At 38.0% G+C, this 23,410-nt stretch overlaps 1 protein-coding gene and 1 pseudogene across 1 annotated transcript; both read right to left on the reverse strand.

The window, feature by feature from the left end:
- Window positions 1–3,620: 3,620 nt before the first annotated feature.
- MS4A14 (membrane spanning 4-domains A14) lies at window positions 3,621–19,479 on the reverse strand. Its single transcript, XM_054563701.1, has 7 exons — window positions 19,342–19,479; window positions 17,807–17,935; window positions 13,745–13,795; window positions 12,084–12,233; window positions 9,191–9,289; window positions 4,944–5,624; window positions 3,621–4,883 (listed from the first exon to the last, which is right to left on the reverse strand). Exons 1-7 carry the CDS (start codon window positions 19,477–19,479, stop codon window positions 3,621–3,623), a joined length of 2,511 nt encoding a protein of 836 aa, XP_054419676.1.
- LOC129062627 (nucleoporin NDC1-like) lies at window positions 14,467–17,725 on the reverse strand (annotated as a pseudogene).
- Window positions 19,480–23,410: the final 3,931 nt, after the last annotated feature.

A 23,410-nucleotide genomic window follows, 5' to 3' on the forward strand; every position in this document is an offset into this window, starting at 1 on the left:
TATGGCCTCCCCCTACAGATATCAAAATCCTCTGATGCTTAAGTCCCTTATATAAAATGGCATAAAACAATGCGTACATTTGCCCTCCACATCCATGGACTCCCAATCATGAATGGAAAATACTGTTTTGATCTGCGATTAGTTGAATCCACAGATGTGAAACTCGGCGATACAGAAGGCTGACTGGGTATTGAAGAAATCTATGGATAAGTGAACCTATGCAGTCTAAACCTGTGTTGTTCAAAAATAAATTGTACTTTGGTTTCATGAGTGACAAGGTAAGTTAATATATTAAATGAGAAAATAATACATCAAAACACATTGAGTCACTTTTTCTTCTACCTTTATCATTCATCAGGGGTGTCATAGGAAGAATTGTGGTCTCCCCAAATATTCCATTCCTTTATTTCCAGGACTGTGGAAATGATATCACACCCATGAATATGTTACCTTAAAAGGCAAAAGGAACTTTGCAAATAAAGTTACTAAATTTACTTTAAAATAGGGAGATTATCCTGGATTATATGAATGAGTCTAATGTAATCACAGAACCCCTTAAAAGTAGAAGTTTGAGAAGGACTTGACAAACCATTGCTGGACTGAAGATGGAGGGGACCACATGAGAAGGAACACAGGTGACTTCTAGGAGCAGAGAACGTCATCCCCCCATCCCCCACACAGCTGACAGCTGACAATGAAACCGACAGCAGCAAAGAACTGGATTCTTCCAAAAATGAGTGAGCCTGAAAGAGGATCCCAAGCCTCAGAACCACAGACCTGGCCAGTACTATGATTTTAGCCAAGTGAGACAGCAAATAACTAACCAAGTTATCCAGTACTTCTGACCTACAGAAACTGAGATAATAAATTTGTCTTTTGTTAAGCAGCTAAGTTTGTGGTAATTTGTTACACATACACATTGATAAAAGAAATAAAGATAAGACTCTGCCATTTTCAGCCTTAGTGACTATTATTCAGAGTAGGGTAACTTCTGTGACAAACAATTCCATGCTTTCCTTGGCCTAGTACTGTATAAGATTTCTCCCTTAGGTCACAATCCAACGAAATGTTTAGCACTGGATTTAATCTATGTGGTTATTTATGAACCAGGCTTAATTCTCTACAGATCTGAGCATCTCTGGGTCCTGGGTTTTCTGCATCTTATGAGTTCATGAGGGGAGAGAGACTATAAAAACAAGGCAAGGGTTTGCAGGCTCAAACCTGGAAGTGGTAAGAATCACTTCACCAACACTTCACTGGTGATAATCACCTTCTCACCTACTTAGATGCAAGGGGGCTGAAAAGTGTAATCTAGCTATGGAATATGTAATCCAGCAAATAACAGTGCATAACCAGCTCATTTCTCCCACAGGGCTTTGGGAATTGTAGGTATAAGGTAGTAGCATTGGAAAATAACCCTTCCCAATTTTTACCAAAAAAAAAAAAAAAGAGTCTAATTCTAGAAAAGACATATTATGTTTGGAATAAGATAGTTTTTAAAAATTGCATCACTTTTAAGTAAATAATAAATGCCCTGACCCTCCCAGAGCATTTGGCCCCTGGTCTTATAAACAGCTACTTCACACATTAATATTCCCTTATTGGCTCCTAAACACATCTGATTTTGTCAACTGTAGACCCAAACTCATTGATGGGACAGTATTAGGTATCTCAGAAAGAGGAGGTAAGGGAGAGAGTGCCTGAAAATCTGAGAGAGAAATGTGGGATTCCTGTAGATTGGAAAGGTGACTAAGAGTCTGGGGAGTACGAGGGGCTCCTGAGTTGCTCCCTAGTGTCATTCCCACTGAGATGGGAAAACCTCAGAAATGATGGCTTTAAAAAATATTTTTACATTTTCACATTGTGAGTTTATACCCTACAAGGTAACTGTATTCTTACAATTTCAGGGAAAAAGCCCTGTGTTCCAAGTGTGGTACATACAGAAGCATCAAGTTCACAGGACACATAAGGTCAATGTGAACTGGGACAATGAGTTTCTCAGTGGTAAGTGGTGTGGACTTGTCAGTGAAGACAGGAATCATCTCTCCAAGGACTTAGCACTGTTTGAGACCCCAGAACCCTTGTGCACGTGTGCATCAGTGTGTATGTGTGTGTTGGATGGGTATGGGACTGAATGGGCAGGAAAGACTATGTGGGCTGGATTCTCAAAGAATTTGATTAAGAAATGCAAATATGCATTTCCTGAACACCTGAGTTTGTGGACTGAAAGTTAAAGCCCTTATACAAGCACCTTACCAACCCATGCAAATCTAGCAAAAGCAAAAGGGGAAATGATTAGTATTATTCAGAGTAAGTGGAATACAAAGTGGCCATCATTTAGGAACTGGAGGCAAATTCACGTACAGCTTGTACCAAGGTCAAACAACACTGGGTAGCTCAGAAGGCTAACCCTTACTACAGAGGCAAAGACAGAGAACAGATAATCCATCTCTCCAGCTCTGTGCCTCATTATTCTACTACACATGACTTCACTCATCTCTAGGTGTTCAGGCTCCCATTCATGCTTTTAAAAAATGATTAATTGAAGCAAGCCTTTGTGCGAAATTCTGTTGAGAGATATGACACAGTGTGGGCTTATTCTCAAGAATATAAGAGAACTACAAGAGTGTACATGATTTCAAAAAAGAAGGAAGTTGGTGACAGGTCCTCTAGAAATACTTATTTTAGACTTTTTTGAAACAGGGGAAGGAAAACACAAAAGACAACAAGGGTGACGAATACTGCAGAAAGAAGAGATGGGGAACAACTTCAACTGTAACAAAGGGATCAATGACAAAGAGGATCAGAAAAATGTAACTAGGCTTGGAAGATGGAGGATAACTGATAGATTTCATTTACACAATTTTCTCTGACCACTGAGAGTGAAATTATATGTCATAAAGGCTGAGAAGTTAGAAGCAGTGAATGCAGGCATATGGAAGGGGGCCAGAGAATCACTCAATGGATAACAGTCTTTTGTACTTTCTTTGATGGCACCTGCATTCTCTACCCTCCTCTGTGTCCTACTTCCTTGACTCTCCCTAGGCCACATTCTGTCCTCATTTCCACATGACCCTATTAATAAGTGAACAAACATAGAGTATATATTCTCAACACAGATTTGGGGGTGAGGGATTAAACTGGGTGATTAGAAACAGCAAAACAGAGGAATGGAGGAATTTATTTTTATCCATTGCTGACTCTTTTGGTTCTTGAGCCTTTAAAGAGCCTACATAGGCGTCTTCCTTGATGATGGACTAAGTTCCTATTACACACAGAGGATAAGGAAAGAAATGTCAGCACCATAGAAAAGGAGGTCTGTTAAGTATTAGGTCGTAAAACAATTGCTGATCATAAATCGAGACACTAACATGATGATAAAGAGCTTATATGTGAATTATTCCTTTATCCTCAGAAAGCTCTGAAACAGTATTAATATTTGTTGTCATTTTATTTTACTTAAGGACAAATCCTTTGAGTTTTCTCCTTGCCCTTCATTTTCTGGTGAGTGAATAAGGTGCAACAGCATTTGAGAATATAGGTTGGAGGCAACTAAAGTGTTTTTCCCTAATCTGGTTCCATAATTGGGAGCAGTGTGGTATTTGGGTTGATTCTGCAAGTTAGTCAGAGTCTTCAGATTGCTGTTGATCCTTTGTATAAAATGAGGTTAAAGTTGAGCTAATTGAAGTGTTTTGTTGCACGTCTTGCACATCTTGTTCTGAACCTACATTCGATGAATAGGTGGAAGATGCATCTTGTACTGAGCTTTGGCAGGAGGAATGAGGAAAATCTGACTTCATGTCTTCTGATTGTGGGTCGCTTGGGGTTTTGCATAGACTTTTCATGTCCACTAGTTTGAGGTCTTTTCTTTGTATAGGGACTATTTGCATATTTTCTTTTGGGATACCTGTGGATCGAAGGTCTGGTTGGTTCTTATCTTGATACTGACTGTCTGGAGATACAACGTCTTGTGATTGCTGATCAAGGTGATTTTGAGGTATAGCATGCAGAGTTTGGGTTTTGTATAGAACTTTATGCTTTAGGAATTCTTTCTCTAATAGATCTTGAGTTTGCCAGGCTTGGGATTCCCAATTTAGGGAACGCTTCATTTCAAATTGGCATTCTTGTGCTTTACAATCTTTGTTTCTCCATCCTTGACTCTCCCAGTCTTGGGATTGTTGACCTAAAGGTTGCCAGTCTTGGTACTTCTGGATTTGGGATTGCAGATGTTGACTTAGCTGCTCTGGGGATTTCTCATCTTGGGCCTGCAGGTCTTTAGCTTGTTTCTGTTGGCTTTGTCTCTTGGGAGATTTCTCCTCTTCGCTCTGCTGGTCTTCACTTAGCCTGCTTTGGGATTGTTGTTTTAGGGATTGTTTTCCTTGAATGAGCTGGTCTTCAGCTTGCTGATCTGAGACTTGCTTATCTATGGAGTGCCTCTTTGGGTATAGCCAGCCTTTGATATGCTGGTCTAAGGATTTCTTCCTTGGGAATTGCTGGTCTTGGGTTGGCAATTCTAGGAATTTCTTTGTTGAAGATTGCCAGGCTTTGTGTTGCTGGTTGAAGGAATGCTGCTTGGTGGATTTCCTGCTTTTGTGTGTCTCATATTTCCATTCTTGGGTCAGCAAATTTACTTCTGTTTGAATGTCTTGATATGACAAATGTGTAAATTGCTGGTCTTCATGTTGGATGTTTTGTAGATGAAGATCCAAGAATTGCTGTTCCTGGTGTTGTTCACTAAGGGCCTGTGCAGCATGAAATGTTTGGTTTTTAAATTGCATGGTTTGTATTGGCAAAACTTGTACTTGGGAAAGCATGTTTTGGGAAGGCATGTTTTGAGGTAATGTGTCTTGGGATGGTGTGTCTTCAGAAATCAGGTCATAAGACTGTGTGACATGAGATGTTAGGGCTTTACATAGCAGGGCTTTTGTTGGCAGAACCTGTACTTGGGAAAGCATATCTTGGGAAGGTGTGTCTTGAGATGATGTGTCTTGCGATGTTGTGTCTTGGGATTTTGTGTTTTGGGATGGCATGTCTTTGGATATCAGGTCATGAGACTGTGTGATATGGTGTGTCGGGGCTTCAGATATCAGGGCTTGTAGTGACAGAGTGTCATATGGCAAGTCATAGGGTGGTAACACTTTAAGATTTTTTACAGAATGGGATGGAAAAACTTGGAGTGACAAGGTTTCAGCTTGCAGCAATTGTGTTTGCCTTTCTGGGGGATGATCAATAGCAAATTGTAGATCTTCATCATTTATTTGCTCAGTGTATGCACTATCTCCTGAAATCATATTCTCTAATATGGGATATGGAGGTTCCAGCTCAATTTCTTCCTCATTATATTTAGAAGGGAGAGGGATATTTTTCTGTTGTTCATCTGACCCAGATGAAGAAGATGTGTAGTAATTATTACTGCCTCTTTTCCATGAATGATGGAAGGTTAAAGGATTTCTTGAGACTCTTAACTTGAAGAAAGTATAGCCTCCAAAGAAAACAGGTTGTATGATTGTTGACAAGTCATTTCTGTTAGACTCTTCTTGAAGGTCCATTTGTATTACAGCATTTTCTTCATGGATAGATAATTCACTCTTGTGAGCAACATCCAAAGGCAAGAAAAACACAATCTATAAAAACAAAGGGTGAGGGAAAATTAGTATAAGTCATTTTTGGTGTTCTTTTCTTCTTGTATTCCCAAAATGTTTTCATCTCTGCCTTAAGACAGTAGATAGTGTGAATTATCTACAAGAAAATAGAGAAGAAAATCTTTACAATCCTGTTATAAGTAATAAAAAACTTGTTTTCTTACTCCTCACCAGGAATAAGTTTTCCTGGTGAGGAGTAAGAAAACAAGTATCAGTACTGCCCTTACCATCAACTCGTTTTATTTTAGACAAGTCATTACCCTCTGTTATCTCAAATATTGACTAGGGGAATTTGATTAAGATAGTCTGAACGTCATTATATACTTAACATTATAAAACTTCTAAGGCATTTTAAATTATCCAGCCAATATTTGTATATTCAGGTTTATTTATTTATTGATCACTTATTAGATGAACTAAATGCTGGAAATCAAAGATAACTAAGATAACCAAAAATAACCAAAGATAATCAAAGGTAACCCCAAAGATGTGGGTTTTGCCCACAAGGTGCTCATTCCAAAACTAGATAACAATATAGTTTAACAAATGCTGTTATGTAAATAACTAATAGGTGCTTTATGGGAATATAGAGGATAAAAGAATTCTGAGAAAGCCAGGAAATGCTTCATAGGGGAGGTGATATTTGATCTATATCTTGATGAGTAGTAATTCCTCAGGCAAAAAGGTAACATGAAGTAAGACAGGAGTGAAAAACCAGAAAGAGAAAACAGTGGATGCAAAAACATAAGGTTGTAGTGCAGCATAAGGTGATGGCAGATGGTAAGCAGGTAGATATTGTTAGGTGGTATGCTAGGTGCTATAAACTAAATGCTTCTATGTGTAACAATGGCTAGTTGGAAAATAAAACTTTAAAATACAATGTAAATTGTCAGAAAAATCATGAAATACTTACGATAAATTTAACAAACCATGCACTGGACTTATCTACTAAAACCTACAAGATACTGCTAAGAGAAATGAAATGAGATGTAAGAAAATGTAGATGTATTCAATGGACATGAATAAAAAGATGACCATATTTTGCCGAGTATAATGTGCCCCTGTGTGTGTGGCGCACCCATGGTTTGGGCCCACACTTTCCGGAAAAAAATCTTTTGTTTTAATTTTTTTTCAATTATTTATATGTAGAAACAAAACTGATTATCATATTCCAGGGTATTATTTTATATATGGATATGATTATTGCTTTCTAGAGTTACATTTTTAATGTATAAGCATAAATAAAATAAATTTAAAAATTTATGGAGATACTGAACTAGCACTACCCATGTATAATGTACATCCTTATTTTTCCCTTAAATATTTGGGCAAAAAGTGTGCATTATACACAGCAAAATGTAAGTATTATCAATAAGTAAAATTTTCCTAAATTATTTATAGGTTCAATTAAACTCCAATCATAACCCCAGCATATAATTTTGTGTTTTGTGGTACAGAGTTTGTATTGAGATGATGAAAAAGTTTTGGGCATAAATAGTGATGGTGATTATATTCATTAACAGTCTATTTAATGCCACTGAATTGTATTCATAAAATGGTTAAAATGATAAATAATATGTATATTCTACCACAACAAGAAGGAATTACTCTAAAGCTACAGAGGTTAAGACACTGTGAGATATGTGGAAAGAGAGATACATAGATCAATGGGACAAAATCAAGTGTCCAAAAGAGGCCTATAGATAAGAGGTCAGTTGATTTTCACAAAGTTGCCAGGGTAATGGAGGAAAATATTGCATTTTCAACAAATAGTGTTGAAACTCTCCATGGTGGAGGGGGACAGGGTGGTGTGCTCATGACTATCTAACCTTACCTCACAACTACACATAAAATTTAACTCAAAATATATTATAGTCTTAAATATAAAAGCTAAAACTGTAAAACTTCTACAAGAAAATAGAGAAGAAAATATTTATAATCCTGGTATAAGCAAACTTTTGTTAGAACATAGAAAAAACTAATCATAAAAGAAATCATAAAGTGCCCATTATGCAATTTGTTATTTGAAAGAAACTATCAAGGAAATGAAAGGCAAGAGAAGGCTGGGAAAAATACTAGCAATACATAAATCTCACAAAAAGGCTTACTTTTAGAATAAGTTATAACTCATTCTTATTACACAATAAAATAATGCAATACAAGTTGACTAAAAATTTGAACAGACACATCTCAAAAAAAGATATACAGATGGACAATAAACACAGAGATAAGGTCTCATCATCATTTGTCATCAGGAAAATGCAAATTAAAGCTATGATGAACACTAAATACTCACTAGAATGGCTAAATTATTAATACAACTGACAATTCCAAGTGTTGGGGGTTATATGGAGTACTTGTACCTTTCATATGTTGCTGATAAGAATGCAAAATGGTACAGTAACTTTGGAGAACTGTTTAGCATTTCCTTATAAAGTTAAACAGCCACTTTCCATATGACCTAGCAATGAAATCCTAGACGGAACACTCCAAGAGACATGAAAATATCCGTCCACACAAAGGTGGGAGCACAAATACCCATCACAAAGTAAATGGATAAACAAATTGTGGTGTATCCTTACATAAAAGGAACAAACTATTGATACATGCAACAGAATGGATGAATCACATAACATGTTGCTGAATAAAAGAAGCCAAACACAAAGACACTTACATAAAATTCCATGTATAGGAAGTTTGAGAAAGTAATAACTGAAAGAGGAGATGAAGATAATTTGACTGCAAGAGAGACTCCTGGGAACCTTTTGGGGCGACAGGAGTTCACTACATTTTGGTTGTGATGGTAGCTAAACTAACTAAACTACCATCACCACTTATTGAATAATACACTTAAAATTAATGCATTTTAATGATTTTAAATTATAATTCTATAAATTTGATGTAAAGAAATGGGGAGGAACTGCTAACACAGGGCTTAGAATTGTTGTCAGGATATAAAGAGAACAAGGAACCACATGACTTGAGTTGGATTCCTGATGTTATAAGACACTGGAGGGGTTACTGTTTATGCTTTAGTTCTGTTATATGTAAAATAAAGGTGTTTTAATAGTTTTGTTAAGATTGAGTAAGTTGGTGCTAAGTGATTATAACAATGACTGACTGACACGGCATTAAGTAAATGTAATCTCTAATGATTATTAAAAGTCACATTAACATCACTGCTAAATATTTTTCTTCTCTGCTTTCTCTCTGGTGAGCAAATTGCCTCACACACCCTTATGACCCAACTATAAGCTCCTCATGCAACAGTAATATGAGCTCCTATTAAGTCCTGTCTTTTATATATTTTGGCAGAGAGATAAAGAGCTATTGAATGACTGAGGATAGCAGACAGAGCGAGAAAAAGTAGTATAGTTGTCTCAAAGGCTAGAGTGGGCCTTCAATTTTAAGCTTGTACCTCCTTCACCTTCCTACACTTAAAAGTTTTAGTTCAGCATCTGAGAATATTGCTCTGTCCACTGATAGGCCAGGCATCACCTTGGAGTGTCCCAATGGGAATCCATCCTCATAACAACAATTGAACACACCTCATTTGACTTGGTCCAGCACTTGCTTCTAAAGGAGGCTATAGTCACAGAGATGCTGAGCTCTACCAAGCTGAGGATCAGTAAGACTGACAAAATGCCCTGCAAAACAATAAGGATAAATAAATGGCATTTGGGATGAAAGCTGTTTCATTTTACAGATATAAGCCCAGGACCACTTACATTGTCTCACTAAGTAAAGCAAAACCGATGTTGTAGAAGTTTCCATAGCCATCAGTGATTGAAAAATTTTCATCTTATGTCTTCCTGATAAGTAGGGGAAACAAACTCCAATGTCTACAGAGGCCAGGCAACCATCTTAAATGACTTAAACAGGTAGAAAAGGAGATGGCAGAGAGTAAAGGTATTTCTAGGATTCATCCACTACTCAGTTTCAGGCAATAGTTACCATGTGGGAACATGGGCCTCATGAGGCCTGCTCTTTATTTTTTCCCCTAAGAAAGCCTGATACACATATTTTTAATGTGAAATTTTCCAGTTATTTATTTACTTGTGTAAATGAACTAGAACATATCTTCAGGATGAATATAGTCCACAGGCTTCCATTTTGCACACTCTGCTTTAAAGTAATGCTTAGATTGAGAAGCAGCATGGAATAGCATGGCATCCAAAAGGCATAGACTCTGGAGACAGAAACAGCTGGTATAATTAGGTCCAAAGTTACACTTAACCTTGGGCAAGTGACTGAGTCTAACTGAATCTTGATTTTTCCACAACACAATCAAAAGCTTGGATATACCTTGTTTGTTGGTAAACAAATAGGTATGAAGTACCTACTGTAAATTTACTGGTTTCAGCTGGTGTACAAGAGATACCTGGTTTTGGTCTTTGTGGAACTTCTATCATAGGAAGGAAGGAAGACAGTAATAAATAGGCTATTATTTACTCAATTAAATTGTGTTAGGTGCTGTGAAAAAGTATTGGGAGCTATGCATGACTATCATGGGAGATCTGACCAAGTCTGCACTGGGGAGGGTAGAGCTGCAATCAGGAAGGGCATCCTTAAAAAAGTGATGTTTAAACTGAAATTAAGGAATGAGGAGGGATTCACTGAGTAGGTGGTAAAAAGTAGGGGAGCATCTGGGGAACATTTGAAGCAAGGACAAGCTGGCCTTATGGCCCTGGGACAGTGAGTATTGATACATTAAGGAATTTCAGAAAGCGGCAGGAGAATGGAGTGAGAAAGATAAAGGCCTGGAATCACATCAGGAAGGTAGACAGGATAAGTTCTATAGGGTCTCATAAGCTTTTTAAGACTGGGGTCTTAACTCTGTGTTTAACAGGAAGCCATTGACTAATATCCTCAGAGTCACCTGTGGAAGTATAGACTGAAGTGTTGAAAACAGATGATCTTTGGAACAGAAGTTAGTCCAAGGAATGTCTAAAGCCCACTGCTCTGGCATTTTTAGTTTACGATGTGTGTGTTAGAGCAAGGAATTGTGGAGTTATAGAAGCAAGGTCTTTTTGATTCTGTACGCAGAAACTAATCCTGCAACACCTGACCATGTGGGTCAGGGAGTAGACAGTTTCATTTATATGGAGGTTTAACCTTTTCAGTATGTAATTTCTTCCTGGTTTATACTAATCTTCAGTACTGGTGCTCTGTCCACTAGGAAAAGGGTAAGGATATAGTGTCATATAATATTCTTGGCCTAATTAGGGCAGAATTTTTATCTCTTATATTGATTGATCTCTCACTTTCTTAAGGAACTTTTCATGAGTCTAAGTCTGGAATTTATCTCAGAACATATGAGAACATCCTTAGGCTCACTTTAATGAGTGATTGTGAGAATCAAATAAGATCGTATATTGAATAACTAATAACTCTTTTTCCTTTCCCTCTTCTTTGGGGGAGACAATTTCTCAAGATTCCACTTCACTTCCATCCAAAATGGTTAAATCTCATTAACAATCTAGGACCAAAGCTCTCAAGACATGGCTGGTAGACAGAGAATGAAACCTCAGGATTTGCTTGGGGAAGTAAAGAGAATGGCCTTTTGGATTTATTAACACGTGTAAAAATAATCTCACTGAGTACTTTGTAGATAAATACATAAAGTTACACCTACAATTATAATTACTGGTAAAGATACAGCTCATCTGCTTTAATGAATAAAACGGTCACATTTTGTGTACAATGGTTTATCTTCTAAAATTATTAAAATACTTTATTAAACCCTGGCTTGTGCGGCTCAGTGGACTGAGTGCTGACCTGCAAACCAAAGGGTCACTGGCTCAATTCCCAGTCAGGGCACAAGCCTGGGCTCCATGCAGGCAGGGTATCCAGAGTGGGGTGCTCAAGAGGCAATCACCTGTTGATGTTTCTCTCCCTCTCTTTCTCCCTCCCTTCTCCTTTCTCTAAAACTAAATAAAATCTTTTAAAAAATAAAATAAAAGACTTTATTAAGTGACTTAAACACCTTCTCCCACTGTATTTTGTTTTTAGCATTGAGTAAACTTTTTAAATCATTCTGCTCCTCATTCATGCTGAAAAGGTAAAATTTAATATAATCCATGTCAACCTTTATGGTAATATTTAAAATCTGTTGACTTTGAACACTGTACCAGGTAGTAATTTAGTTTAAGTAATCCTCCCAACAACCTATTGAGGTAGGCATTCTTATTATCTTCATTTTTCACATGAGGAAAACTGAGGCTCAGAGAAGACAAAATGTTAGGCCAGGGCTACAAACTTAAATGTGACCAGGATTTCAAGACCAGACACTGTGGCTCTTGAACCACAACATACTTTTCAACAGTCAGTTCAAATGCAGACACAATGCCAACTATTGAAATTAAAATTTATGGATCAATGCATCATGAATGTCTCAGATAAGATTATACAGATTTCATTGTACAGAACAAGACCACTTACATTGAAAAGGATTCGACCTATAACACATATTCCTTCAATGGAAGGCACTTTGCAGTACTGGTGCTGATATTGAAAGCTGATAATGGTGAGAGTAATCCCAGCCACCGCAGCCAAAGAACTGATCACATTCATGGCCATGACACCTTTCCCCTGGGAAAGTTTTTAAAAATGATAAAGACAAACAGTTTTAGAATGAGCCAGGAAGCCAAGAAAGAGAATGGGTAGAGGAGTGTGCTCTGTGGTTAATGCTTAAGAAAATGTTCTCCATCTATGAGTCTGTCCCCATTTTCCTTGTTAGCTCAGTTTGTTCATTAGATTCCACATATGAGTGAAATCATATGGTATTTGTCTTTCTCTGACTGGCTTATTTCACTTACCATAAGGGGACTAAATGGTAATGAAAAAAACACAACAAAGATTACATTTAAAAAAAAAATATTCCCTTTATCCTGATGCACCACCTTTCACAACTGATGAGCAAAATAGTGTGTTAGAAATGATCTTGACCTTGTAATCAAACCTGATTTTGACTTCTAGTGAACTATTAATAGAATGTCATACAAGATAGTTAATCTCTTGGAGTCTCAATTTCTACCTTTAAACATGAGAGTGATGTCACCTGATTTTAAGGTAGTATCTGTTTATTCCCCTATTTTAATAAATATTTAGTGTGCACCAGCTATGTGTCAGACACTGTATTAGGCCCTTGGGACACAAAGGTAAACAGGGTAGATGAGGTCCTGCCTTCATGTGGCTTAGATCCACTGCCCAAGGGGGATTCACACAGTGGCCTATCAAATCATTAACATAGTTTACAGATGGTAACAAATTTGGACTGGGGTTTAAAGGTTCCCTTTCTTGAGCTCAGTGTACCAACATGGAACATATAAGTTCACATGGACCCACCCAAATGCCTTTACTCATTTCTCCCCCTCGCTTTTTTTTTTGTTTGTTTTGTTTATATGTCTGAATCACTTTGAAGGCAGGGGAATATCTTCCTTTTAAAGGAAAAAAAAAGCAAAGAAAAATTGCATATCTCAATTTAGTAGGTACAACCAAAAATGTCATCAAACATTGTCAAGTACCCTCAGGAGGATGGGAGCATGGCAGGGGTGGAGGTGGTGAAGGGGCCACAAAATCACTCCCAATTAAGAACCATTGAGTTAGAGCAATAGCTTTCAAACTTTTTCATCACATAGTGCATATAAACTACTCAAATTCTAAAAAAAAACATATTTTTTGCCAAGTTGACAAAAATAGTGGGTATAATTTTGATTCATTCACACTGACTGCTTTGTTGTGTTGACTGTGGTTGTTTTTATTTGACAATCTAAGAGAAAAGAGGTCAATGCCCCTGACTAAATAATCAAGTCTTGCATGTTTTAAAAATTCTTGTGGCACATCAGTTGAAAATTGCTGAGTTAGAGTAATGTAGGAGGGTTTTTAATAAGAACCTCTTTCAGTTTAGTTGACTAGGGTAACAAGAACCAGTGGAAGGATGTAGGGCTAATCGTGACACTGAGAAATAGCAGTGACTTGAACTGAAAATTTGACGTGTAAAGATTTTCCTAGAAGGTCCTAGGTTACTAAAGACTTTGTACACAAAAATGAGGTAAAGCAAGAAGATTTAAAATTATAAAGAAGTCACAAAAGTGACTTACCAGACATTCTTCCTTCTTGTTGAATCCTGTGACATATCCTGCAATAATAAACTTTTAAGAAGAAATGAGACAAAAGTTAACAAGTGATGGATTTGACCGCATTACAATATAATTCACATTGGAGGTTATATTGTGATCTATATGTCCGTGATTCTCCCAAACCAATCTGCCTACCTGGGCATCAGAGGAAGAGGGCAGCACTGATATGGGAAATGCTGTGCCGGCTGTGCACCGCACTGACAAAGGCCTCTTAGTGAAGGACAGCTGGGAGAGGCAAGGCCCTCTTTGAGGTCCAAAGGACACCACTCAGATGTTTGGCCCAGCTGGGCTCCAAAAATAAAGATAATCCTGGGATCTGGGTCTGGAAAAAGGGGAAGATGAGCTGCTGAGCAGAAGGAAGGAAACTTTCTCAGGGCAGACCTCTCCAAAAGGTGATATGAGGACTGGAATCTGATAATGATCTCAGCCACTTCTTATTTTTTTTTAATTGAATAAAGATTTTATTATACCACACATACAGTGAGAAACTGGTACAGAAAAGGCCATTTTTGGTTATTTTGTTGAGAATTTTTTCCCATAACTTCTCCCATTATAGTTCTCAAAGCAATCACCAAGACAAAGGAAACATTAATTAGCTCATTTTCTTCAGGTCCAAGAATGCTGAACAATTACTGTCTCATCTGTAGTTATATAAGCAGTGAAATGAACACAGTTTATATTACTTAACTATCTTTGAACTCCAAGAACTGTTGAGATCTTTCCAGCAGATGCTTGTACAGCATTAGGATGTTTGTCAAATGTGGTAGTTACTCCACAGATGGCAGTTTTTAGTGATGCTCTAAATGCAAATCCTAATGTTTTATAAGAGGTATCCACAAGGGTTCCTGAAATCCAAGGTGGTTTACTGGAAACATGATGAAGCTTGAAGTACTTGTCAATTGTCTCTTGCAGCATCAACAGAACACTAAGAATTGCTGGTCGTGTCATCTGGACAACTCCAAATCTATCTTCTGTAAATGATGCTGCTACTAAGTGAGATAGACCTTCCAATGAGAAAACAACCTGAATAGAGGCCTCTTGGTGCTTACTGAAAAAATACATTATCAGCATCCATTTTGATAAGAAATTCTTACTCTGTTCCTGTTTATTCTGAATCCATGAATAATCACACTGGGCTGTCTCATTGCCTTGCTCTCAGCACTAACAGTAGATGGAAGATTAGAAAATTCATTCATTTTCTGATTAGAAGCAGAAGTACATAACCTTGGCCCTCTTCCTATCAGCTGAGAACTTTGAGGTGACCCATAGCAGGTGTTTACATAAAAAATTCCAGCTATCTGATTCATTACACTAAAGCCAAACAGGGACCTAAAGGGTCTTGCAACATTGGGTGTAGAAGGCCAAGGCATCTGGCTAAATTTCAGCGTCCAAAAAGTAGTTTCTTCTGGAGAATTCAATTTCTTAGGTTCCACTGGGTATGATGAAGACATCAAGAGAACCAGTTTCTTAGTCATGTCGTTTAGAAGATTCAAACACTCCCTGGAAATGGCTGTCCAGTTGTGGGAATGTCCACCTCATTGGCTTCTTCTTGTCTTCATGAAGAAGAACATTGAGAAAGCAGAGAAAACATCAGGTCCTGCAAAGCCAAATACTTTATGATGAAGTGGGGCTTGCTGTTTAAAACTTTCGGGAGGCCTTCACCTGACTCTTCTGCAAATGGTGGTTGAACAAGGAACAGATGAGCCTCTGTGGCATATATTTTGAAGAGTATCCATGAGATGTACCAAGTCATCAGGAGAAAGACTCCACATAACCAGATGTGGCAGAGTAATGAGAGATACAAGAGGCCCCTCACAGTATCAAGAGGTCTATGAACTTGCTCATCTATCTGAAGGTCCATAGCTGTGCTAATCCAAGCTTTGGGAATATAGCCAAGAGAGTAATACACAATGCAGAAATTTTTAATCAAGAGCAGTGATGCCATATAACTGTTTAACTACTAAGAGCAAAGGTCTCCTAAAACACAAAAACTTGTATTGCTGTATGGTGGGAAATGGAAGATAGTTCATGTTAAGAAAATACAAGAGGCGTAGTTATAGCCCATAAATGCTCCAGCCAGTAGGAAAACAAAAGTGATATTTATTTAAGCAGGTTTTTGCAACAGGGTCATCTGAGCTCTCAGTATCAGTGCAGGAAACCACAAGAAAACTGCATTGGCCCTTGGTTATCCCTGCAGCATGCCAAGCTGCCATCATTCACATTGCGGCGTGAATAAATGAGTGCATGAACTACTGAGGATAAATGATCTCCCTTATCAGTGCCAGTTTGGGGCAGTGGCGGGAAGGCACAACTTCATAGAACTCCACATAGAAAATACTCATTATTATTATTACTACTGAGAGCAAGAAGAAGTAAAAAATTACACAGAAACTATATAGATCATTGAAAGAAGACAGCCACTCTATAGGATGAAATGAATTGATGCTGGTGAAGATTATAACTACTGTGGTACAGATGGGTACAAGTAACACTGGCCAGACAATTCTTACAACTATCCTCCAGCCCAAAACATGCCACAAGATGTTCCATGACACCTATGTGCCAAACACTTTCCTGACCTCCCAGGTCAGGTACATTCTCCATTAATCCCTCACACAGTGCTCCTTTCTTATACATGGCAGAGTAATGAGAGAATGTGGTATGTGTAGTTTGAAAATCATATTTAATATTATACTACTTGTATTTGGAAGTGAAAATGCTGAAATGCAGTTTATAAAAATTGCATGGAATATTTATGTTCATCGAAAGAGCAGGATTAATGGAGACAATAGTCTCATTCATTTTTCATTTCATATATTTATTCATTGAATGATGCATTCATTCACACTTACTGTACTTGAAGTATGAATCTACATCCTGAGAATATAATAATAACTAAGACAATATTCTTGCCCTCTTGGGAGTTTGTGTTCTAGTGGGGGGAGTTCTAATTAGTCTACCTTTAAATATTGTGACGCAAGAATAGGCACCAAGCCTGTGGGGATTGGCTGGAAATAGCACTCCACTAAACATGTTATTTATGGCTCTATAATTAAGTAGATGAATGACACTCAAAAAGTTGTCTTTCAGAATATCAAGGGGACTGAACCATAATGATCATCTTAAAATTCTCCTTAAGCTATGAGAGTCTGTGATTCTATGAGTGCTAGCTAGATATTGGGTTGTCCAAAGAGTTCATTTGGGGTTTTTTTGTAAAATGGCTCTGGTAGTCCTTAGTTGTCTTTAACTTTATTTGAGACAGTTTTGTTAGACTGTATTGTGACAGCTGTCATATCAGTACGCATTTTTAAAAAACATCAAATTTGGTGATTTTTCTGTAGCCATTTTAATATTGAAGAGAGAAGAATATATGCAACATTTTTGGCATATTATGTTTTACTATTCCAAGAAAGGTAAAAATGCAACTGAAATGCAAAAAGAAAAAAGATTTGTGCAGTGTATGGAGAAGGTACTGAGACTGAGCAAACATGTAAAAAATGATTTGCAAAGTTTTGTGCTGGAGATATCTCTGTGGACAATTCTCCATGGTTGGGTAGACTAGTTGAAGTTATTAGAGATCAAAATGAGACATTAATTGAGAACAATCAACATTATACAATGCAGGAGACAGCTAACATACTCAAAATATCTAAGTCAATAAAGCTATTGGTGAAAATAAAAATATGTCTTTTATTTTACAGGAAACCATATGGACTTTTTGGCCCACCCAATATGTTTAAGTTAACTCCTCTCAAACTCAGTTTCCTTATTTGCAAAGGGAAAAGCAAGATATCCATTGGTCTAATCTCCCAGATTGATAGAAAGGAGCCAATGCCTTGTTACACACTCTAGGGCTTTGGAAACAAACACTGCACACCTCTGAGGAACTAGTACTTTGATGATGGCAGTGCAGTGACTAAAAGGAGTGACTTCTCTTCCCATGAAAGGTCTCCTTGGGGGTCTTATTCAGGTAGTTCAACCAGTCTTTATAATAATTTCTCTAAAGTTCTTGACAATACTCACGATAAGTGCTCCCCAGAATGGATATCCTGTGAAGAAAACAAGTGGAAATCTTTGGGAATATCTGAAGAAATTAAATGCAAATATAGTTCCAATGCTCACAATGATCAAGGCAAGCAGGATCTGGATAGCCTGCGAGGAGAGAAATGGGTACATGAGGTCACAAGCGCCCCAGCGTCTCTGGCCTTGCTCTCACAGGTCCCTTGGGCTTCCCTCTAAGCCTCCGTGACACTTTCCTCTATCTGAATGCCTTCCTCTTTCCATTGACCAATGACTTTCAGTTTTCAAAAGGCCCATTATTTCTTTCCCCATCACACTTGCCTGGGTCCTTCAGGTTCAAATGCTTTACTCTCATCCATCACTACTTGCTATATCCCCTGGTGTTACCAATTTGTCTTGTATCAGACAAATTTGAGTATATGTCTGATTCTACCTATAGATTACAAACTTCCTAAAGACAGAGACTGCAAACTATTCACCTTTAAATTTTTTCCCTTTTATACCACCAGCATCCTATTATCCCTGCTCCCCAACACACACATTTTCCATATTCACGGTTTGCTTTTGGGATTGCAGCCCAGCCCAGTTCTCTAAAAGTTCATGAGGTTCACTGGTGCAGAGTGGAGAAGCTGGAGTGAGGTCATGTTTCATCTCTTCATGCAATGGCCTGACTGGAGTTCAGAGTAACCTAGTGGGCTTTTCGGTCTTCAGGGAGGGGAACTCCATGGTGGTCCTCCAGGGCCAGTGGCTCTTCTCAAGGCAGAGCTGCTCCTCCAGCATTCTGGGCTCTGTCCCCAGGCTACACCTCTGTGTCACAGTGCCACAAGTAGTATTTTACTCTTGTACTAAGAATGGCGGATTGCATACAGCTGCCTTCAAAGTACATGCATGACTGTAATTGTTTTTATGTGGATTAATTGGTTTTAATTGACTTTGTGGCTCACTATGGAGCACTGAGTATGGTTTTCAAAGACCCCCCAATGCCTGTAACAGTGCAAAGGGGAAGTTTAAACTCTAATGGCTTTTGCTCCACACTTGAAGAGCCACCACACCCTGAGATCACCTGCTCAATTAAGTATTTGGAAAAATTACACCAGTTTCCTGCACCTCCTCTGTTGTGATTCAAAGACCAGGACTAGCTCCTCTTGAAACAACCATAGGATTTCCTCAGGGTTACAGGAGTTAATAATTATAGTTGAATATTCTATTTTTCAGAGTTAAATGAGCCCTCAGAAACATTCCTAAGACATGAAGCAAACTGTGCGTGTTTCTAAATAGAATTTTTATTTCTCTTGTTTATCAAAAATCTAGGGAAATGATATTGGCTACACATTGGCTCTTCTACTCATGAGCCAATTATTTGAACAAGCAAATGACTTTAAAGTATTTATGATTAATCAAGAAGGATACACTATAGTTGAAAAGGTAAAGAGAGGGGAAGGGAGTCCACTCCTTCCCTGAAAAGCATTTCTGGAGACATCCATGGAGAAATAACTTTTCTCCCTTCCAGGAAGACCCATGGATGGGAGAGGACTTACCCCCAAGACTCTGGGCTCTCCCTTGAGGAAATCCAGCAGAGAGTTATTAGGCCCATAGGGTAATGCAGTCAATACAGTTTCATCTGGTTGTACAGTGATGGTACGGGTCGATCTTTTGACCTCAAATGATGACTCCATGATTCAATGGCAAAACTCTATTTAGAAAATGAGTGACTAAACATTGCAGCCACAATCATGGTCTTCCTTCATCCCTACATGTAGTCCTTAGCAATAAGCCTGTGCTTATTACTTAACTCAGTACTAGAACCACAGAATCATAGTCATTAAGTCATAGAGTCTTAGAATTCCATAGCATATCCAGCCCTTTATCTTCCTGGTGAAGAATCCAGTTATCCAGAGAACTTACCTTCCTGTTGATTTGTTTAGAAACAGATAGTAAACACAAAATAAACGGATGGTGTATGTAAAAGCAAATTTCAGTATCTATATTCATGAGACATAAAGGAACTAAAACATATAGAATATGCACTATGCTTTAGGCACTGTAGAAGGTGTTTTGTTTTAACATGTATAAAATTTTTTAAAACAATTCTGTAGTGCTGAAACTGAGGTACAGAAAGGTTAAGTTACCCAAGGTTGCATACTAAGGGAGAAAGAGTCAAACTCTGCTTATCTATGTTCAAAATTTATGCCGTTTCTGTTCAACCATGCTTCCCTCCTCTTTCGGAAGGACGTTCCAACTTGCAGTTAATGAATTGTCTCCAGTATTGTTTAACCATATTCCTCTGTCATATGAAAATCAGTCATTAAGAAGGTGTAGGCCCAATGTAATTGCCACTTTAATAGAGCACATTTTAGCTTTCAGAAAGACCAGTAAAACTAATTCTACATGAGGCCTTCCTGGTTTAAATTATACAGATACAATTAAAACAGTAGAAAGTCTTTTTTGGAGTTTTTCTTCCCATGTCAATCCTTTATATTCCTGTATTTGTTATGATTTTAATGATTAAAGCATAAAGGCAAAATGATTTCAGAAAACGAAAAATACATATTTACAAATATTATCTTGAATATTTCTTAGTTTGTGGCAGTCATGCATAGCAGGATTTTTCAGCCTCAGCACTGCTGGCCTGTGGGGCCAGATGATTCTTTGCTGTAGGGAGTTCTGTGCATTGCAGGGTGTTCGGCAGAATCTATAGCCTCTACTCATTAGATGCTAGCAGCTCATCCCAACTATGGAAACCAAAAATTGTTTCTGGACATGGCCAAATTTGCTCCCCAGGGTGTAAAATCATTCAGGCTGAGAACCACTGATGTGTAGAAATAATTGCAGACTGTGCCCTCTGTTAGTTTTTTTAATAGAATATCTCATTGCCTTCTACATCCAAACCTCAGAGAAAGTATGTATTCCTCAACACATACATGCTTTTTCTGCCAATATTTATTCAGATAAATTTTAATTTCTGTCTAAAGGGCAATGAAACATTTTAAACTAAACAAAGTGTGGGATCAGTCTGCATGTAAATTCTAAGCAGAACTGACAGGCCATCAGAATCACATGAGGAGGTGTCGAAAGCCTGCTGTGCAGTAAAAGGGAAGTGCACCTCCAATGGTGCTGACTCTAACTGCAGCCGCAAACTGCACGCACAGCATCTTTACCGACCACTGTGATTATTTGGTGAGCAAGTAATTGCAATACTTTAAGCCTTTTATGACCTGTTAATTTTCTACTTAAGTGTAGAGAGTTTACTGCCTTTTTCTCATATTTTAGAAAATTGGATGGGAATTTGGGTTGACCAAAAGCATATAATTTTTCTTCCTTTAAAATGATGGAAAAGAACTGTCTTCGTGTAGAATCCCTGATTTTTAGGAATGAGTTACTGATATTGAGCAGGAGACGCTTATCATTCTATATGCCTTGGTTATTTCAAAGTGCATCTCATTTTATCATTTTGGTTGTCCGTCTCTGCCTTTTCCTCCGGCTTCAAACTTTCAAGCTTCTTAAAAATAGGCTCTCTAATATTTCAATCGATGGACTCAGACCAGAGGGCAAGAACGAGGCTTTTCCATGAAGAGATGAAATGACAGAACCCTTGCTGGGCATCTACAAGCAAGGTGACATTCTTTGAGTGGAAATGGTATTCCCTCTTGCCTTCAATCTGCAGACCTCTCTTCTTTGAGCTTGACAAGCAATATTTAGCTCTGTACATGCCAACACTGCTCTACATAAAAGAGATGTTTACTCCATTATTAAATTCATCTTTGTATTATCATGTCACCCTCCCAACAACCTTAAGAAGCAGGTTTTTATTATCATAGCCATTTTGAAGACATACCTGAGTACTATAGTTACTTCTGGTAAGTGGCAAGGCTGAAATCTGAACTTGGCTTTTTCTCTTCCATTCTTCATGCAACAATTCAGTGTGTATTAGTTTTCTATTGCTATGTAACTGCCACAAACCCAGTGGCTTAAAACAACACACATTTATTACCTTATGACTTTTATGGCTCAGGAGTGAGGCATGGCTTCATTGGGTGCCTCTGCTCAGGACTTCACATGGTGGCAGTCAACGCATCAGCCAGGCCACATTTTCATCTGGAGGCTCGACTGAGGAAAATCCACTCTTAAGCACCTTCAGATAGTTGAAAGAATTTGTTTCCTTAGGAGCGTATAAGTAAAGACTCTAGGTTTTGCCAGCTGGAGGTAAGAGGCTTCCATCAGATCCTAGGAGGTGGCCTCAATGTCTTGTTGCCTCACCTGGCTGCTTACTTAGTTCATCAGACCAGCAAGGAGATCTTGTCCAAGTTAGGTAAAAGAGAAGGAAGGATTGGAGAGTTTGTGATAAAGATTTGAGTATGTGTGGCTCAATCACTGATTTCGGGTTACTGTTTTAGGGAAGTGCATTTTTAAAAAAAACTAAGAGTTAGAACCCAGAGTTCTAACACATATATCAAAGATCTACATTGTCTGCTTGGATTTCATTGAAACCATTAACTCCTCTTGCTACGAGTTCATTAGACCTCCCTGTTAGTGGTTTTTGCCTAACTGGTTTCCCAAAGGAAATGTGGTAGAGAGTCAAAGGAAGAAGTCAAGAAAAACTCCCAAATTTCTGTATTTGGAAACTGAGTGGGTGGCCGTGTCATTTGTGAAAGACAAACAAGTTGGGGATTGGGAGTAGCAGAGAGAGTTGAAAATAAAAGATGCAACTTGACCATACCTTCTGTCAGTTTGGAATATTATTCCAGGTAATACTTAATAATTCTTCAGCTAGTCTGAAGAAACTTTCTGTTAACAGCAAAAAACAAACAAATAAGAAACAGATCTGGGATAAAATGTAATTTTATTGCATGACTTGACTTATGGGATAAAGAGGAATCTCAAAGTTTCTGCGCCCACATTTATAATAGTCACACACACACACACACACACACACACACACACACACACTTAAAAACACTCAAATAGGAGCTGAAACCTCAGCAGGGAGTAGTAATTGAGTGCACTAATGTAGCTTACAGACTACTGGGAGTAAATATACAATTGAAAAACAAATAAAATATATAATAAGTCACATGGTAGTAAGTACTACAGAGAAAAAAATAAGCAAGTAAGTAACAGGGAAAGAAGGTTACAATTTTATATAGGTTTTGGGTGAGGAGGTGGTTATTGAGGCTCAGAGATTTAAGAGAGACCTGAAAGAAGTGAGAAAACAAGCAATTAAAATAATTGCAAGAAAGGCCTTCCAGAGAGAGGGAGGCTATGTAATAAAACAAAAGAATATGTCCAGTGACAGCAAATGGCCAATGTGACAGTAGAGGAAGCAAGGGGGAGAGAAATCAGAGAGAGGATCAGAGAGGAAATGAGAGTTTAGATCTTATAAAGACACTTAAGGACTCTGATTCTTATTTGGAATAAAGTGGCATGGGTTTGAGCAAAGAAATGACATGATCTGATTTTAGATTAAAAAACAAAACTCCTGCTGTCTACTATGGGGAGAAAAGGCTGAGTGGTGTGCACAACCAGCTGGTTGCTCATTGTAATAGTGTCAAAGGGAAATGATGAACCAGAGTACTTGTGGGATGGTAAGAAGTAATCAGGCACAGTATA

This window comes from Pteronotus mesoamericanus, unplaced genomic scaffold (assembly GCF_021234165.1).
Source record: "Pteronotus mesoamericanus isolate MK-2021 breed Mesoamerican mustached bat unplaced genomic scaffold, CSHL_Meso_final scaffold_83, whole genome shotgun sequence".
Lineage (NCBI taxonomy): Eukaryota > Metazoa > Chordata > Mammalia > Chiroptera > Mormoopidae > Pteronotus > Pteronotus mesoamericanus.

Coding starts and splice junctions, on each gene's coding strand:
- MS4A14 (XM_054563701.1), bottom strand. CDS start 19,479: ATGGAGTCATCATTTGAGGTCAAAAGATCGACCCGTACCATCACTGTA. Junction 17,936..19,341: donor GAGAGCCCAGAGTCTTGGGG/GTAAGTCCTCTC, acceptor CTCTCCTCGCAG/GCTATCCAGATCCTGCTTGC. Junction 4,884..4,943: donor CCCAAGATATGCTTTCCCAA/GTACAGGTTCTG, acceptor CATGTCACACAG/TCTTATGACCTGATTTCTGA.